This window comes from Adiantum capillus-veneris, chromosome 11 (assembly GCF_014529385.1).
Source record: "Adiantum capillus-veneris isolate H3 chromosome 11, ASM1452938v2, whole genome shotgun sequence".
Taxonomy (NCBI): Eukaryota; Viridiplantae; Streptophyta; class Polypodiopsida; order Polypodiales; family Pteridaceae; genus Adiantum; species Adiantum capillus-veneris.
The window spans coordinates 143,700,647-143,721,097 of NC_140941.1; the positions used below are offsets into that span (position 1 = coordinate 143,700,647).

The 20,451-nt window shown below is 40.1% G+C and overlaps 1 protein-coding gene across 1 annotated transcript in view; it reads left to right on the forward strand.

Annotated features, from left to right (window-relative positions):
• Positions 1–18,065, forward strand: part of LOC147448147 (putative methyltransferase PMT8) — an 84,571-nt gene extending 66,506 nt beyond the window's left edge. Inside the window, exon 4 of the mRNA XM_086524010.1 lies at positions 18,039–18,065. Within this exon, the coding sequence (XP_086380136.1) occupies positions 18,039–18,050 (12 nt within the window). The 3' untranslated portion in view covers positions 18,051–18,065. The remainder of the gene's footprint in view (positions 1–18,038) is intronic.
• Positions 18,066–20,451: the final 2,386 nt, after the last annotated feature.

Consider the following 20,451-nt stretch of genomic DNA (forward strand, 5'->3'; position numbering starts at 1 on the left):
TTCAAGAAATGATTTTGTGAGCATAGCGGGTAGACATAATTGAAGATAGCAACATAATCATAGCAATTAGTTAACTTGGCATAGACAATACTTTTGCAAGAGAGAGAATTTAGAGAACATGACAACAGTTGAGGACCGGATTTATGTGGAGCCGGTCCCCCCTCCAATAGGCATTTGTATTATGATTTCTCCCATAAAGAGAGACTTGTTACAATACATTCTTTGTGTTCCTTGTGACCTAGGTGAAGCAATGAAGATGGAAAGCTTCATGCATCACCATCATAGCATAACCTAAACTTGAAGAAAGCTTTAACTATACCAAGCCTCAGTCCCAAGACCTCAAACACCTTCGAAGGTGGAGAGAGCTAGCAGGGAATGAGGGTAGGGAAGAGGAAGAAGAAACATTTCATACGAGAAAGAGCTAGTTCCTCACTTATCATAACTCTTGTGCTAGCATACATAATAGCATAGTAATGAAGAAGAAATAGATGGCAAGCTCAAGCATTGAAGCATGGCTCTTGGATGGATTTGCACTCCATAGCCAAGAGTGTTGGTGTAGGCTCTCAACCTCTACTTGCTTGGAGAAGGAGAGAGAGCTCTTGCACTTTGCATAGTACACAATGAGAGTGTTTGTGAGTGTGTGTGGGTGAGTATACCCCCTAAGCACCCCCCTAGATTTCTTGGGTCGACCCCCCCTTGTAGCTCATGCTTGAAGCTCATTGGACCCCTCCAGGCCTAGCCAATCACAAGCAATAGACATTACAAGAAACAGGGGTAGCCTTGGGACAAGTGTCCCCCTTTCCCCTTTGAGAGAGAGGACTTGATAAATGCAAAATCAATTAATTAAATATCCTAAATTATCATTGGACCCCTTGGGTGGCCAACCAATAGGCTTCAGGCACACCATGAGGGCAACATGAGGAGGAACTTGACAAGTGTCCTTGCTGCCTCTTCAAGCTGGGGCTTCCCTTGTGTGTGTGTGTGTGTGTATGTGTGTGTGTGTGTGTGTGTGTGTGCGTGTGTGTTCTCTCTCATCCCCCCCCCCCCCCCCCCCCCCCCTTGTAGGCTCACCCCCCTCCTTGTAGGGATCTTTTTGACTTTGGATGAGCAAGCCCCTTAGTAATCAAGCATGACTAAGCACTTGAAGTAGGGGGTGTTCCCACAAGCATCTGAGGCAAGCTTCTCAAGGCACCTCAAGCACCTTAATCATGCACCAAGTCAAGCACCTCAAGCATGAAGCCAGTCAAGCACCTCAAGCATGACAAGAACCTTAAGCAGGACAAGCACCTCAAGCACGATAAGCACCTCGAGCTTGGGCCGGGTTCCCACCTCAAGCTCAGCCCTAGCTTACCTAAGGTCAAAGGACTTTTACACACATTATTGGAGGTCTTCAATGAAGCTAACCCTAAGGTCTTATGCTCCATTGGTTAGCCTTGCTCTTGATAGACCATCTCCCATTTGGGCCCCTTTACTATTGGCCCCGTGTTGAGATAGATCTATAAGCACATATCTATATCTTAACACTTGTTCCCGTTTATTCTCCCACATTAAGTGATCAATTTAATATGAGAAAATCATTTGGGTTGGTTAGATATTAGATTTTATGACATTACCTCTCTCTTGAAATCATAGTCATCCTCTACTATGAGGTAGAAGAGATAAATCCTTAGTCATTAGTCAATTTTACTTAGCGGGTAGAGGATCCCTTTTCTTTTACGCTCGACATCTTTCCAAGATGGATGACTAATCCATTTGGTGCTTGGGAGACATAACTGCTGCAAGCATGTCTGTTCTTTAGTCCATTTCATTCTCCCAAAGTAGAGTGACAAATTCTACTTGGTGTTTGAGAGACGTCGTCATCACAAACATGATTCTAAGCATGCATACTAGTTAAATTTGTGCACAATTAAAAAGAGGACTAGTCTTATAAGACAAAAACATGAGTCATTTTAAAAAAAAATTGTACATTTGCTTACTCTAATGTAACATTGTAAGCATTGACAAGGTTCATACTATCCTTAAGTTGTACTCCTTGCATCCATCTAGCATCTTCAAAAGGATAATTTTTGAACTTCATAAGATACCGTCGGATTATCTTACCATGTCGTAGTACCTTGTCTTCATGCCGAAGGACATCTTCGGGTTGTAGCACCTCTTCTTGGTATTCAACTTCGGGAGGGTCTTCAATAATTGGTTCAGTTGGTGGCTCTCCTTTGTAGGGCTTAAGTAGGCTTACATGAAAGGCATTGTGTATAAGCCAATGGTTGGGCAACTTGAGTTGATAAGCCGTCTCATTGATGGCCTTCAAGATTTGGAAAGGACCATAGTATCTTTTTGCTAGTTTAGCATAATACTTTTGATGGCCCGTAGGATTTTTAAGAAAATAGGTTAATCTAGCTTTGCTTATTAAGAAGGATTAGGCTAATTACTGTTTAATTTAATCAACTAGAGCTTAATCTCTAGTGATTTCTGTGTAGTGGTCTCTCTAGATGAGAGAGAGTGTATCAAGGCTCCGAGTCTGTTTGAAATTGTGAAGCAAGGGTCATATTTATAGGTTTCTGGCCACTCACAGGCTGGAAAATGGCAATAACTTGCATCCCAAGCAGCCCTACAGGTCAAAAAATACCCCCTGCTGCTAAATCTAGTCTAGGAGAGTTCATCATTACCCCACACAGCCCCCCAGATACACAGAATCGATTTTTAATGATGAAAATTGTAAATATCAATAATTTCTAGAACCTTAGGATAAGAAAGTCTTTATTGATAACAATTATTGAAACCATCCAATTTTACTTAACTAATTAAATTTCTAGTGTAATCTTTCAGAGCCCGTAACTTTTCCAGATTTTATCGGAATTTTGTTCTTAAAATTTCTAGCCCGGGGTTTGCTGTGCTTAAGATTCCAAAAATACCAATATTTTCCACGGTCAGACAGTTCTACATTGCTTTTTCAATAATCAAATCAGTTTGATTAAGCTTTATACAATCTTTAAGATTTCAGAAACTGGAAACCTTACAATCACCCCAACTTAAGAATTTGAGATGCCCTCATCTCAACCGAAATTGGAAAAATCTTTGAGAAGAGAAATTCATCCTTGCAAGTGGCATCTTCGAAGGGATAACCTTTCCACTTTACCAAATGTTACTGATTACTCTAAGAGTTCTTTCTAGTTTCTGGTTGGAGTTACTTGCTAGCCAATTTTTCCTCAAGAAACTCTTAGTGTTGAGCCCATCTTAAAAACCTTTACAAACCATTCGTATCATCTCAAAAACCAGGTTAAATCAATTCCATAAAATATCTATATATCCACCTTGTCAACATGAACGTGCTTGGTCTAACTGACCATTCAGAGTATCATGTATTTCAGCTTTGCCAATCTGAACGCGCTCGACATGTTCTTGCCATTCTGAGCAATCTACGTTTGGCACAAGCTTCCACCATTGCACCAGAGGTACCCCCTCTGTGCTCTAACCTGGTTGACCAACAATATGTAAAGGGTTTTAAAAAGTATCATACCAAGAGTTCTTTTCGGCTTCCTATTAGTCTCGTAACTTAATACTTTCATATCTAGGTCATTTTTCAAGGAAGGCTTTCGTGTGCACAAGGATTGTGAGTTGGTTGCTTAATAACTATCTCAATCTCAAGATTCAATTTCTTTTCATACTATCGAGAACCTCTGTCTCATTTGCTAGATCAACCCTCAATTTCTTGATTAAATACCAACTTAACTTTAGATTCATTAAGTAATTTTGGAGAAGAAAATCATGTATACCATTATAATATATAAGTAACTCAAGTTTTTACATTATTGATTTATAGTAGTTTACAAAGCTCTAAGATTGTTAACTATGGCCAAGCGAGTGGCTCTTTTATCTTTCTTATTCATAAGGTTGGTTCTCCTATGATTGCATAAGATCCAGTTCCTCTTGCTCTTCCTCTACCTCGTCCTCCATTTCTACCTCCTCTTACATTATCTCCTTGATTTTGAGGAATGGTTCTAGCAGTAGTTCGAGGGTTTTGCTCTTCAAGACAGTTATTTCCATAGTGCCCCATTTAATTGCATCCATAGCACCTAACGTTTGGGAAGGTCTGCTCCAGGTTTACTACTGCAGCTAGTCCACGTTGTTGGTATCCTTGGTTGAAAGTTCCCCTGCTCTTACCCTAAAGTTATTAAATCCATTATAGTTCCTTATGAAGTTGGTTCCTTCGGTTGCAAGAGGCTTAGCCCTGAGAAGGGCATCCTGTATGGATGTAGGCCTCATGGCTTCGAGACGTGTACTTAGGGGTTTGTTGAGGCCTTGACAAAAACGGGCAATTTGTTGCTCCATGGTCATCTGGGGAGCATAGCGTCGTAAAGACACAAACTTGGTGTAGTACTCCTCTAATGAAAGTCCTAGCTGGCTAGACCAAAGAACTCGTTCATCTTGATAGCCTGATGTGAAGGAGGGAGATAACGTTCTTTGATTGCCTACTTCATTTTCTCCCAAGATGGACTACTCGTGGGATTATCTCTGCAGTGTTGCTTCCACCAAAGTTGAGGCCTTGACAGAAACGGAAAATTTGTTGCTCCATGGTCATCTGGGGAGCATAGCGTCGTAAAGACACAAACTTGGTGTAGTACTCCTCTAATGAAAGTCCTAGCTGGCGTAGACCAAAGAACTCGTTCATCTTGATAGCCTGATGTGCAGGAGGGAGATAACGTTCTTTGATTGCCTGCTTCATTTTCTCCCAAGATGGACTACTCGTGGGATTATCTCTGCAGTGTTGCTTCCACCAAAGTTGAGGCCTTGACAGAAACGGGCAATTTGTTGCTCCATGGTCATCTGGGGAGCATAGCGTCGTAAAGACACAAACTTGGTGTAGTACTCCTCTAATGAAAGTCCTAGCTGGCGTAGACCAAAGAACTCGTTCATCTTGATAGCCTGATGTGCAGGAGGGAGATAACGTTCTTTGATTGCCTGCTTCATTTTCTCCCAAGATGGACTACTCGTGGGATTATCTCTGCAGTGTTGCTTCCACCAAAGTTTGGCATCTCCACTGAGGCGGAACATACCCAACATTGTTTGGATTTCTAGAGCAGTTCTTGCAGCTTTGAAATAGTCATCCATAGCATCTAACCACGCTTCAGCATCTCGCTCTAAATTGGGTCCCTCTCCTTTGAAAGTAGGGAGTTGAACTTGCTTTAGTAGTAATTTTTTCTCTTGACTAACAATGTAAAGGCTATTTACGCGAGGGTTCTGGGCACTCATAGGCTGGAAAATGGAAATAACTTGCATCCCAAGCAACCCTACAGGTCAAAAAACGCCCCTTGCTACTAAATCTAGTCTGGGAGAGTTCATCATTACCCCACACAGCCCCCCAAATACACATAATCGATTTTTACTAATTTCTTTGATTTTTAATGATGAAAATTAGAAATATCAATAATTTCTAGAACCTTAGGATAAGAAAGTCTTTATTGATAATAATTACTGAAACCATCCAATTTTACTTAACTAATTAAATTCCTAGTGTAATCTTTCAGAGCCCGTAACTTTTTCAGATTTTATCGGAATTTTGTTTGGCAAATTTCTAGCCCGGGGTTTGTTGTGCTTAAGATTCCAAAAATACCAATATTTGCCACGATCGAATAGTTCTACATTGCTTTTTCAATAATCAGATCAGTTTGATTAAGCTTTATACAATCTTTAAGGTTTCAGAAACTAGAAACCTTACACCTAAACGTACATCATAACCTTTAACAATGTTCTATACACTCTTGGAAAACAGTACATGCTACATCATGTAAGCCCAAAATGGATGTTGGAATTAGGGTTGCAAGAAAACACACACAACTTGGAGAAGACAAAGGAAGCTCAAGGCACACAACAAAGAGTGTACTACTTAGTGTGCAATGGAAAGATAGATATCCCTAGAATGAATGGGCATATATAAAATGCACGGGGGAAAAAACCTCCTAGTGAGGGAAAAAATTCTCTGGCGTTCCTAAGTGTGATCACACACATCACTACCACATGTATATGGTAACAGAAACCCCCTGGAGTGATGTGGTGAATGAAAGTTGGCACATGAGTAAAGGGAAGTGCCATGCCCTGAGGACATGATCAGTCCACAAAGGGGAGTAAGACCAAATCTTTGCAAAAAGCTTCGAACTTTTCATGCGACAATGCCTTTGTGAAAAGATCTGCAAGGTTATCCTGTGTTGGCACATAAGCCAAGCCGATCTCTCTTGTTGAGAGCCTCTCCCTGGCATAGTGGTAATGCACCTCAATGTGCTTTGTACAAGCATGAAAAACTGGGTTCCTTGCAATTGCCAATGCGCTCTGACTGTCAATGTAGATAGTGTTGGTAGTGTCCTATCCAACACCCAAATCAGCCATAAGGCGTCTGAGCCATACACACTCAACCATAGCTATGAAGACTGCACTGTACTTAGCCTCACAACTAGAAGTTGCCACATTAGGTTTCTTCTTGCTCAACAATGATATACATGAACTGCCAAGCAGGAACAAAAACCACTTGTGGACACTCGCGTGTCAAAACAACCAGCCCAATCTTAATCCAAAAAAACATGTAAGTCTGGCGGCAATGATCCCCCTTGGGATGAAACAAGCCAAGGTGTAAAGTGCCACTCAAGTAGTGAAAAATCCTGTTGGCAGTATGTCAATGCTTAGACCCTGGGCTATGCATAAATTTGCTGACCTGTGAGATTGCAAACTGAATATTCGGCCTCGTGTTGCATACATAAATGAGGCATCCAATAGCAGTTTGGTAAAGAGTGATATCTGTAGGATCACCAGCATCATGGAGACTCAATTTCAAACCTGTTTCCATGGGAGTGGCAATGGTTTGCAATCCTCAAGTCCAAACTTACATAGCAATGTCTCTATGTAACTTTTCAGACACAAGGCAATACACTACTTAAATTGTATACCCAAGTAATGATGCAACAGCCCCAAATCTTTCATCTTGAAAGTAGCATTCAAATCAGCCTTAAATTCTGCAATATGTCTCTCATTTGGTCCAGTGATCAGCAAATCATCCACATATAGAACCACAATGTGAAGTACGTCACCCTCGCGCTTTACATACAATGTGCTTTCTGTTGGATTGTTACAAAAGCCTCATTTGACCAAATGAGTGTCAGCCTTCTCATACCAAGCACGAGGAGATTTCTTCAACCCATACAAAGCTTTGTTACATTTGCACACCTTATCCTCTTGTCCTTTTTTGACAAAACCGCGAGGTTGCGCTACATAAACTTCCTCAAATATGTCACCATTCAAGAAATCAGTAACAGTGTCTGATTGGTGTACATCCCATCAAAATGAGCTGCCAATGCACATAGAAAATGCACAGTAGTTGTATGACAAGTGGGAGCAAAAGTCTCTTCATAATCTATGCCTTTTTGTTGTGCATAACCATTTGCAACAAGTCGAGCCTTATAGCGATCAATCTCACCATCCGGCTTGCATTTCAACTTGTAAACCCACTTCGTACTAATGGCCTTTTACTAGGAGGCAAATCACATAAATTTCATGTGTCATTTTCTATAAGTGCATCATATTCTAATTGTATGGCAGCCATCCAATTTTTGGAATTTTGTGCTTCATCAAAAGACAGAGGTTCCTCAACATCATGTAAGCTAGACACAGGCAAAGCATAACAATCTAATGCATAAGATGCATGGCGAGAGACTGAATGAGTACGACTAGACAAAGGTGCATCCAATTTACTATCACACAATGTATGCACCAGCCATTTTGGCATACCTCTAGCCTGCTCATTTTCAGCCCTTTCCTCATCAAGTACATCATGTACATCTACATCAGTAATAGGCTGATCTGTAACATCATAGGTTGTACATTTGCCTCATTGGAATTTACATTTGTACTTCCACCATTGAAAAGAGGCAACAAAGTGTCATAAATGTCTTGTGAGCTTACATTACTGTCTCTAGTACATGACAGCAAGGGATGAACAGAATCTTCCACAAACTCAACACCTTGTGAGACCAAGATACGCTTTCTTTGTGGATGATACACCCTGTAACCTTTGATTTCAGCACTATAACAAAAAAAAAAACATTTGATAGCCTTATCATCCAATTTTTTGCTTTGTGTTTGTGGCACCAAAGCATATGCCAAACAGCCAAAAACACGCATGTTCTCAATAGAAGGCTTTTTATCATGCCATGCTTCATATGGAGTAATAGACTGCAAAGCTTTTGTAGGACACCTGTTTAGTACATAAGTGGCACACATGATGGCCTCAAGCCAAAAAGAATGCGATAAAGCTTGACTTTTGACCATACATCGTGCCATTTTTGTACATAACCCTTTTTTCCTCTCGGCAACACCATTTTGTTGAGGTGTATAAGGCACTCACTATACATTGGTGTTTTATCCAACGACTACCCAAAAATGCATTAAATTCATGAGACATATACTCCCCCACTCAATTGGAATGGAGGATGCCCATAGTACATTTCGAGACATTTTTAGACATAGCGAGAAATTGTTTGAAGCACATAAAAACTTCAGACTCCGTTTTAAGCGGAAATACCCATGCATGCTTGGAGTAATCATCATGAAAGTCACAAAGTAAAGGTAATTTCCCAAGGACAGAGTTTGCATGGGCCCACAAATATCACTATGCACAAGCTGCAACCTGCATGTGGCCCTAACTGAACCATCCTTTGGAAACTTAGAACGTTGCATCTTACCCAAAATACATCGGTGCTTCACAAACATGTTTGACAAGTGCTTCAAGAGGCGGTAAAGAAACAACCATATTAGATTTCTACAAACGCAGAAAACTGGTAAAATTCAAATGACCAAAATGTGCATGCCAAAGTCTTGCATCTGAAATAGCCTTTGAAACCACAACTCCATTTGCAAAATTTTGCCCACACTTGTCATACAAAGTGAGCTTATACAACCCACGACATATAATGCCAGATGCAACAATTTCATCATCGAAACTGAGATCATGTACTGTACATCTATCATCCACAAATTTTACTACAAGACCAAGTCTAGCAAGGTGCATGTTAAGTATGGAGCCTAATTTAAACCCTTGTAATTTTTTGTTGTAAAAACGCGCATTTGTAAGGCCCCCATTATGAGGAGAAGCCATTGTGCATGAAGAAAAATCACTCGCCGGAAACCAAAATTTTCATGCCCAGTCTCGAGCCGGAATATTCCTTTTTGCCGGAATATTATGGCCGGACGGCAGCCCAAAAGTGGTAGAAAAACGACGATCGATTGGTCGGTGGTCGGCAGTCAATGGCCGGTGGCTGGTGGCCGAATTCAAAAGTGGACTTGTCTCCTCAAGGGCGGCCACACATGGGCGGATTCGAGGGTCTGATTTGGACCTATCTACACAAGGGCGGGCTACACATGGCTGCCTCTCATGAGAGAGGACAGCCCTTTTGGCCTATAAAAGTAGGCCATTTCTACACACATTTCACAGTGTGAAGTTGATGCAACAAGGTGGGTGTGAGGTGGTGAGAGTGAAGCAAGGTGGGAGCTCCAAAAGGGTATAATCCCTTTGTGACCTACTTCTTGTTTTGAAGTACTAATGCCATTGAGTGGCTGCTTTCCCGTGGACGTAGCCCACATTGGGTGAACCACGTATATCGTGTGTACTCTCTCTCTCTCTCTCTCTCTCTACTCTATAATCTCTTGTGTGTGAAAATTATCTCTCTCCATCAAGTAATCTACTCAATTATCTACTTAGCTACCTCATATTTTCTAACAACTGGTATCAGAGCAAGGTTTACTCGTAGCTAAATTATCTCAAGGAAAGGATTCCTTAAATTGAGTGGGAGTAATGGCAAAGGAAGGGAAGCTCAAGATCGAGAAGTTCAACGGTAAAAACTACCAACATTGGAAGAAGCAGATTGAAGACTATCTCTACCAGAAGGACTCTATTTGCCACTAGGCGGTCTTGCAAAGAAGCCCGCAACGATGGCAGATGAAGCATGGATTGTTCTTGATCGAAAGGCACTGGGAACAATCCGGTTAATCTTGGCATCAACGGCGGCCTTCAACGTTTTGGAGATCAAGACCACGGAGGACTTGATGAAGTCACTTGATGACTTTTACGAGAAACCATCGGCATCCAATAAGGTATTTCTCATGAAGCACTCGTTCAATCTAAAGATGGTAGAGAATGGTTCAGTTGTAGAACACCTAAATGACTTTAACACCGACATAAGTCAACTTCGATCGGTGAAAATAAATTTTGATGACAAAGTGTGATCTCTCCTTATACTATCGTCTTTACCAGATAGTTGGGACAGCCTTGTGATGGTTGTAAGTAATCCTATTTTTGGCACAAATACTCTTAAGCTTGATGATGTTGTGGGTGTTTACCTAAGCAAGGAAATGCAAAGGAGAAGCGCAGGAGAATCATCAAGTGCTGCACTGTCAGTGGAAACAAGAGGAAGGCCTAAGGAGAGGTTCAAAAAGCAAAAGGGTCGTGATCGCTCAAGATGGAGCAAGTCACGCACAAAGTCAGCTCTTGAATGTTGGAACTGTGGCAAGAAGGGCCACGTCAAGAAGGATTGTTGATCCAAGAAGAAGAAGGAGTCGGAGTTTCAAGACAACAAGCCAACATCGGAGGCCAATGTGGCAAATAAAGTAGAGCAAGATGCTCTAATTCTCTCATTAGACAATGTGTATAATTCCTGGATAGTAGATTCCGGGGCTTCATTCCATGTGACACCACACAAGCAACATTTCCAAGATTACACCAAAGGTAATTTTGGGTATGTATACTTGGGAGATGATGAAGCTTGTGAAATTGTCGGCAAAGGTACAGTTTGTGTCAAAACTGCTAATGGAAATGAATGGAAGCTTAAAGATGTTAGGCATGTTCCTTCTCTTCGCAAAAATTTGATCTCTACAGAACAATTGGACGATGAAGGTCACAACATTGCATTCGGAAGCAAACTTTGGAAGATCTCAAAGGGATCTTTGGTGGTTGCCAAGGGAGAAAAGGTTGGTACATTTTACTTGTGTATTGTTAGCACGCAACCTTCAGCTTGTGCAACAACTACAAAATTCGAAAGTGCGCTGTGGCACTACCGGCTTGGACATATGAGTGCCAAAGGAATGCAAATCCTTCAAACAAAGAAGCTTCTACCAGGTTTGAAAGAAGTGGACTTAGAGTTCTGTGAAGATTGTGTTTATGGTAAACAAAAGAGGGTAAAATTTCAAAAATCAGGAAATGAAAGAAAAAATAAAAAACTTGAGTTGGTTCATTCTGACGTGTGGGGTCCTGCAAGTAGACCATCACTTGGTGGCTCATTGTACTATGTAACATTCATAGAAGATGCGACTAGAAAATGTGGGTTTATGTAATGAAGAATAAATCCGACGTGTTTTCCATATTTCAAAGGTTTCCGGAAAGCCTTTGTGGAGAATAAACAAGTACTAAGGTTAAATGTCTCAGATCCGACCAATGGAGGCGAATATTGCAGCCAAGCTTTTGAAAGCTTTTGTGCTAGAAATGGCATTTGGAGGCAAAGAACAACCCCAAGGACACCTCAACAAAATGGAATTTTTGAAAGAATGAATAGAACAATCATGGAGCGAGCGCGAAGCATGCGGCTACATGCAGGCCTACCGCTTGAGCTTTGGGCGGAAGTTGTAAGTACGTTTGTGTACTTAATCAATCGGTCACCCTCAATGGCATTGGATGGGGGAGTTCTAGAAGAGGCATGGACAGGTAAACCGGTGAATTATGCATTTCTCAAAGTGTTTGGGTGTGAGGATTTCATGCACATAGATAGAAGCCTAAGATCAAAGCTAGATGCAAAGTCCAAAAAGTGTTTCTTCATTGGTATGGAGAAGGTGACTTTGGGTATCGCCTATGGAATCCTAAAGATGGTAAAATCTTAAGGAGTAGGGATGTAATTTTTAACGAACAAAATATGTACAAAGATTACTTGGAAAGAAAACAAACAAAAGAAACAGGTGATGAGTACATGGAGCTTGAGGACGGTGAAGACTCAAGGACTGCAAACGGTGACAATGTGCAACAACGTCAACCAAATGAGGAGCCTCAACCTATTCCCCGAAGATCTACAAGAGCAAGTAGACCTCCAGAAAGGTTCGTTCCATCCTTCAACCATCTCTTGATCTCAGATTCTGGAGAGCCATAATGATAGGAAGAAGCTATGCATCACGAATCCAAAGAAGAATGGATGAAGAGTATGCAAGTGGAGATGGACTTACTACATCGCAACCAAACATGGGAGTTGGTTGAGTTGCCTGAAGGTAAGCGGGCACTTCAAAACAAATGGGTGTATAAGCTGAAGGAAGAAGAAGGTGGGAAGAAAAGGTACAAGTCTAGGCTTGTGGTAAAAGGGTTTTCTCAAAAGAAAGGTATTAACTTCAATGAAATATCTTCTCCTGTTGTAAAAATGAACTCAATTAAGCTTGTCTTAAGCCTTCTAGCTGCTCATGATCTAAATCTTGAGCAAATGAATGTAAATACGGCATTCCCTCATGGTGATTTAGAGGAGGTACTTTACATGCTTCAACCAAAGGTAAGGAGAAAATGGTTTGCAGATTAAAGAAGAGCTTGTATGGTTTAAAGAAAGCATCAAGACAATGGTACTTGAAGTTCGATCGATGGATGTTGGATCATGGATTCACAAGATGCAACTTGGATCACTGCGTCTACACAAAGAATTTGGGAGATGGGAAGTTCATCATCCTAATGTTGTATGTTGATGACATGCTGATTGCAAGTGTTAACATGCAGGACATCAAAGACCCAAAAGAGGAGCTTTCTAAATCTTTTTCAATGAAAGATTTAGGTGCTGCAAAGAGGATACTTGGTATGAAGATATCAAGGGGCATGACGAAGAAGACAGTAAAGCTATCTCAAGAGTATTACATCAAGAAGGTAATAGAAAGGTTTGCAATACAAAATGCAAAAACAATTTCTACACCTTTGGCTAGTCACTTTAAACTAACCAAGGATATGTGGCCAAAGACACAAGAGGAGAGAGCCTATATGTCTATAGTTCCATATGCTATAGCAGTGGGTTCTCTTATGTTTGCTATGGTCTGGACAAGGCCAGACATTTCACATGCAGTGGGTGTTGTAAGTAGGTTGGTGGACAACCCAGGTGAAGAGCATTGAAAAGTTGTGAAGTGGATACTTAGGTATCTAAAAGGACAACAACAAATGCTTTGTATTTTGGAGCAGCTGATATTTTTCTAGAAGGGTAGTATGATGCAGATATGGCAGGTACAAAGATACTCGAAGGAGAACTACTGGCTATGTCTTCACGGTTGGAGGCACAACAGTAAGCAAGGCTTCAAAGCTGCAGAAAGTGGTCTCACTTTCTAACATGGAAGCAGAGTATGTAGCAATGAGGAGGCAAGCAAAGAAATTTGTGGCTTCACAGATTTTTAGAAAAGCTTAGATTCAAACAAGACAATTGTGTCTTGTACAGTGATAGCCAAAGCGCTATCCATCTTGCAAAGAACTAATCCTTTCATTCAAGGACAAAGCACATTGAGGTGAGATATCACTTCATACACACTCTTTTGGAAGAGGGACAACTAAAGCTAGGAAAGGTGCATACAAGTGAAAATGCTGCAGACATGTTTACAAAGGTGGTCAATAGGAGAAGTTAAGCTTTTGCTCATCTTCATTCGGCATTCAAGGATAAAACGCCAGGATGGAAAGCAGTCACAGGTTTGGTTTGGAGATCAATCTCCAAGTGGGAGATAGTTAAGTATGGAGCTTGATTTAACCCTTTTAATTTTTTGTGGTAAAATCAAATCGCACATTTGTAAGGCCCCCTTTATGAGGAGAAGCCATCGTGCGTGAAGAAACATCACTTGTCGGAAATAAAAATCACTTGTCGAAAACCAAAATTTTCATGCCCGGTCTCTCGGAATATTCCTTTTCTTGGAATATTATGGCCGGACGACGGTCGAAAAGTGGTCGGAAAACGACCGGTCAGTTGGCCGGTTGGCCGGTGGCCAGTAGTCAATGACCGATGGCCGGTGGTCGGAAGCCAATGGCCGGTGGCCGGTGGCAGAATTCAATGGCCGATGGCCGAATTCAAAAGTGGACTTGTCTTCTCAAGGGCGGCACACATGGGCGGATTGGAGGGTCCGATTTGGACCTATCTACACAAGGGCGGCTACACATGGCTGCCTCTCATGAGAGAGGGCAACCCTTTTGGCCTATAAAAGGAGGCCATTTCTACACACATTTCACAGTGTGAAGTTGATGCAACAAGGTGGGTGTGAGGTGGTGAGAGTGAAGCAAGGTGGGAGCCCCAAAAGGGTATAATCCCTTTGTAATCTACTTTTTGTTTTGAAGTACTAAAGCCATTGAGTGGCTGCTTTCCCGTGGACGTAGCCCACATTGGGTGAACCACGTATATCGTGTGTACTCTCTCTCTATAATCTCTTGTGTGTGAAAATTGTCTCTCTCCATTAAGTAATCTACTCAATTATCTACTTAGTTACGTCATATTTCCTAACAGTGCAGATACAAACAAAAGATTCTTCTTGATCCTAGGTACATAAAGTGCATCAACAAGTGTGAAAGAACTTCCATTTGCAGCATTAAGCACAATCTTTCCAACTCCTTGAATTGGATAAGAGGCATTGTTGGCGCAAGTAATTGAATTCCCATGAGGGACAAACTCAAGAGAGGTGAACAAATCACGATGTGAGGTAATGTGCTTTGTAGCACCAGTGTCAAAATACCACACATGTGAATCTGCATCAATTGACATGCATGCATTTGGACAGCAGGATTATAGGTACACTTTGCACTAAAAGCCCGTCTTACATCAACATCAGCTTCATAGTCTCTTTTCACAGAAGACTCAACAATAGTTGCATTTGTAGTGGAACGAGCATTTGCAGTGGAGCCACTCTCTTTCTTCTTAGCCTGTTTGGCCTTCAACTTAAGACACTGCTTGATCAAGTGATCATTAGCTTTACAATAATGGCAACGCATCTTCTTTTTTCCCTTATCACCAGAATTTCCAAAGAAATTGCTGCCAACAGAAGCATTAGGAACATGTGATTTTCCACTTGCAGAAGAACCATAAGAAGTGGCTGCATTGTTGTACCACCCTTTCTTTGAGTAGCAATAAAAGCTTGTTCAGCTGCATGCTGTCTAGTCTTGTTTTTTTTGGAAAGTGACTCTTGCAATAGCTATGTGCATAATGCATCAAACTTGACAACTTTAGGATTTCCTTGGGTCATAAGTCTCCAAGTACTAGCAAAAGTATCGTAAGAGTCTGGCAAGGCATCAAGAACACTCTGCACAAGGAAACTGTCTAAAATGACTTCACCTGCAGAAATAAGGTTCTCATTGATATCTTTGACACCAACAAGGAAAGTGTCTATATCATCTTCCTCATGTGTAATCTTCGACTCCATCTCTTTATGCAGCAATGCGATTTTTGCCTCATTGCGGCTTGCATAGAGACCAGCCAGAGTATCCCAAGTCTATTTTGCACATTTTGATGAACAAATGTGATGAGTAATGGTGCACTTCACAGACAACACAATCAACGCATGAGCCTGCGCATCCTTTACATCCCAACGAGCTTGTTCTGTCGTAGGCAAAACAACTCTAATAGCATCAATCCTTGCAGCAAGAACTGCAACATAGCCTACATCCTCAGAACTAGGACATACATCAATGCCCTGCAAAATATTCCATACACCTTTTGACACAAGAACACGTTGCATCAAGTAAGCCCACATAGGGTCATTGTCCCCATCCAATCTGTCCTCATCATAGCAAACATCTTGAACACATCTGTGTTGTTGTCAGCCATGGTAAATGTTGCACCTGATGTGAAAACTATCCAAAAAGAGGATAAACGAAGTGAGAACAACACGTGCTATATAGCCCCAACTGTAGAAGACTATAAGGGACCTATTATGTAGAAAACGGCACTGACAAAAAATTTGTACAAAATGACAAAATAGCACTGCCTGTAGTGAAAACGGAGGCCGAAATGAGCATGAATTTTTTTGGTCATCCGAACGCTCGCCAAAGCTCATTGAAATTGGAGAAAGTGAGCATGTGTGTGCTAGAGCTACTGGCGACTAAGCCCGTGAGGATGCAACCTGCTCTGATACCAATTGTTGGAATTAGGGTTGCAAGAAAACACACACATCTTGGAGAAGACGAAGGAAGCTCAAGGCACACAAATGAGAATGTATTACTTAGTGTGCAATGAAAAGATAGATAGCCCTATACTGAATGGGCGTATATACAATGAACAGGGAAAAAACCTCCTAGTGAGGGAAAAAATGCCTCAATGGTCCTAAGTGTGTTCACACACATCACTACCACGTGTATATGGTAACAATGGATACTTGTCTCCATCCAATTTGTCATCAGCAAATAGCATTTTGAAAGCATCATTACTCTTAGCCATAGTGAAATGCTGAACCTGATTTAGAAAATGCCCAAACGGAGTAGAAACTCAAGAAAAATGTACATGTTATATAGCACAATCCACAATAGCTATCAAATACTTGTTATGCAAAAATTTGCTTGGAAAAATTTATACTCAAAAGAATGAAACTGCATGCACAATACTTGTAGCAACGGGAACGGAGGCTAAAACAAGCCCAAATCAAAACTCTAAGCACACCAAGATCTTGGAGCTACCACCCAAAGTATTTATCCACCTATATATGATTTACAAAGCTCACCAAAATTGAAGAAAGTGAGCGGAGGGATGTTGGCGGCACTAGTGACTATGCCATGGAGACACATTCTACTTCGATACCAATTATTAGAGTTAAGGTTGCAAGAATGCACACACAACTTAGACATGGAGAAAAAGCTCAAGACACACAATTTAGAATACATTACTTGGTGTGCAAATACAAAATAAGATAGCTCGAGTGATAGGCATACATACAAAGCACAAAGGAAAAAAATGTTTTAGTGAGAGAAAATTGTGCCTCAATAGTCCTACGTATATTCACACATAACTACCCTCTACATGGTAGCAAATAGAATTAGTAAAATATTAGTGCATTAATCTAATTAGTGAGCTACTCACACAAAATAAAAGTGCAAAGCTAGTGTGTGTTGTGTGTGAGTATTTGTTTAATTTCCCTCCATATTGAACCATACTCAAATTGGGACTTATAGATTAGTATTAATGATTTAATATTAAATCTTACATAAAAATTGCAAATGATAGTGTGCTAAAGTACTTGCACAATTGAATTCGAAAAACAAAACATAAGGAGAAATTGTAGAACATTTGATGTTTGAAAATGTATCGAATTATCTCTTGAGAACGAAACGTCATTTCATATTTTCATTCAAGCAACAAATGACTTGGTGCATAGCTTCAAGGCCCTTAGAAATTGATGAACGTGAGATAGAGTCCCTACCACCATCCACAAAAACAAGATTGTTAGAACATTCCCCGTTTAATGTGGGAAGACATGTACACGATTGTCTCATCAGTGTTATTAATGTCACATCAAAAACATACATCCCTAACCTACCAATGATTATTTGTAATTAGGGCTTTGACTTTACAGGGGAGATTGGTTTGAGTGTGACTTGTTTACATATGTTTAGGTTGGCACTAGCTAAATTGAGTTTATGGTTAGCCTGGCTAGTATTGATTGGCATTCTAGCAGTCAATTTTGTGACAGCTTGCTTGTCCTGCAAAAACAATCATTCTAGTGGCTAAGCCTACTTATTATTACCTAGTATATGCCAATTTATTCCCATCATATTCAATGCTTATCTGGAGAGTATATGTGCTACCAAACGTATCCTAAGTGCCTATGGTTGAGTGATTTTGGAAGAGAATGGTTATAACAAATTTTGAGTGCATTATGTGATCAAAAAAACTTATCACACTCTCTAATCATGCGGTTGTGTTTAGATTATGTTTGATGGTAATTTTTATGGCACAATGTGGTTAATTAATGTGTGTTTGTAGGGTTAGGTGAGTAGAAAATCATATAACTATGTGTCTTATATTCCAATGCAGGATTTTTTTTAAAATTTGGAGTACTTTTACTATGGCCCAAAAAGAACTTTTTTCAAATTGAAAGCCAAATTAACCAGGACATTGCTCAAAATAGCTTTTGAAAACCAGATCGCGGGCAGAGAAGAAGTTGTTTCTTTCCATACTTATGCATTCCTCATACCTATATGTGCCTGTTTAATTAATTTGAAACCACATTACAAATTTTCACCATTTATGAGTATATCACGTGATCCAAAAAGCTTACACGCTAACAATGTGGTTACTCTAACAATGTGGTTAGTCTAAGTGGGGTTAGTTGAAAAAGATCTCATGTGTGTATGTAAACTCATGCTCAACCACATACTTAAAGTCTTTTCGTTCACAGAAGCAAAGCACCTAAGGATTATAAAGTAAGCTGCTTTAAATAATATAGAAAACATTTTCCATTACCAACATATCATAAAGACTATTTATTATACATCTATTTGAGATTATGAGTATTAAACACCCAAATGTGAGGCGTTGTAATAAGATGATTCATGGACCTGTAGGAGTAAGAAACGTTCAAGGTTTTGATTATTCAACATTTCTGTTAAGCTTTGTTCAAATACTATTTAACATGGTGAAAAAGAAAAAAATGATAACCTAATTGATGTTTCCAATTTCCATTTGCAAGCTAAGTTTAAAAGAAGCCACCCAACTTCCAATCCCACCAGAGTGATTCAAAGCCGTGCTAATCTTTTGAGATCGATTGTTTGTTTGTTTGTTTGTGTGTGTGTGTGTGTGAGTGAGACACACCCATCACAGAAGCTTGCTCGTATAGTAAACTTGCATTAACTATAGTACTTGCAAAGGCTAACCTATCACGCATTGTGTGTATGTGTGCACGCATGTGCGTGCACGTGCACGTGTGTGTGTGTGTGTGTGTGTGTGCGCGCGCGCATGCGCGCGTATGTGCACGCGCGCTTGCATGTACATGTGTGCTTGTGTGCACGAGTAGCAACTCAAGTAATGGGTGAGCTAAGGTGTGTAGTGATAAGAACTAGAAAAGGGGGACCCTCTATAAATAGGGGGTTACATGCAACATACATCTATCCATAAGTTTATTTTTTATAAATAGAAGATCATCCATGGTATCTATCCGTATGCAACAATGTTGCAATCATGTCCAATTTTTCTAAACGAGAGAGTTTACATATAAATTAAAACTCAAACCATCCCAAGTATAAGCTGCACACAGAGGTGAACAAGAATATCCCATGGGGATACCAATTACATGTTGAAAAACCTGATCTCCCAATGTCATAAAGCAGTTATTAAGAATGAATTTGTGTAAAGATAAAAAGTATTCAAAGGAGAATATTACCTCCTTTGGCTTCTTAATCAAAGTCATCTTATTATTTTAAGAGGTGGTTTGAATCCTAGAAACCTAGAATGCGTGATAGTTCTTATAATATTTTTAACGGAATTCATTAAGCTATCACAGCATGTGTGAGGTATTGCTTCATAGAAGGCTTTCACATCAAAGGTGTGTATATCAAGGATGTTTTCAGGAAGGTTAACCAAAAAATCATATTGATGTTCAATTATCATTCATAATCCATCAAAATTCATTTTTGTATAGTTTAAAATTTCCCATGATATACGGTAGAATTTTTGTGTATGGAGGAGGGATATCCGTGATGTTCATAAATTCCAAAGATGCTTTTAATAAAGCTCATTTACAATCAAAACTTAGGAGACAATGCTCTTTCACAAGCCACCATCTTGGCTAGGTTCTTACACTTAAACATGGGGGTTTGTGCCAATTTGTCTAGGCCACAAATAAATAGATGTTCCAGAAGGTGTGAAATGTGGTCATGATAGTTTCCTTGATGTAAAGAAGATTGGTTTCTTGAACATTGAGACATAGTAGTGGACACATCTTTTCCCAAGCTTTCTTAAATTATTGAATAACAGGTTTGGGATTAATTGGAACCATAGGAATATGATTGCTGAGAGTGTCTCTCAGACGTAGTGATAATGCACCTCAATGTGCTTTGTGTAAGCATGAAAAACTATGTCATGCAATTAGATAAAAAAGGAAGTCCTACAAAAGAGATTCTACATGAAGGTGACTTGCATATGAGAAAGTCATTTCTGTAGGCAAAGTCATTTTTGAGAGTTCCCTTGTGCATACTATTGTTGATGCTTTGCTAGATTCTTACAGACTTTTTCTAGTACTTGGAGACTGATGATCCAAGGAAATCCTAATGCTATCAAGTTTGATATATTATGCACATTTCTGTTTGCAAGAGTCACTTTCAAGAAATAACAGGACTAGACAATGTGCAATTGAACCGGCTTTTATTGTTGCTCAAAGAAAAGGTGGTAACATCAATGTAGCCACTTCTCATGGTTCTTCAGCGAGTGAAAAATCATATGTTCCTAATCA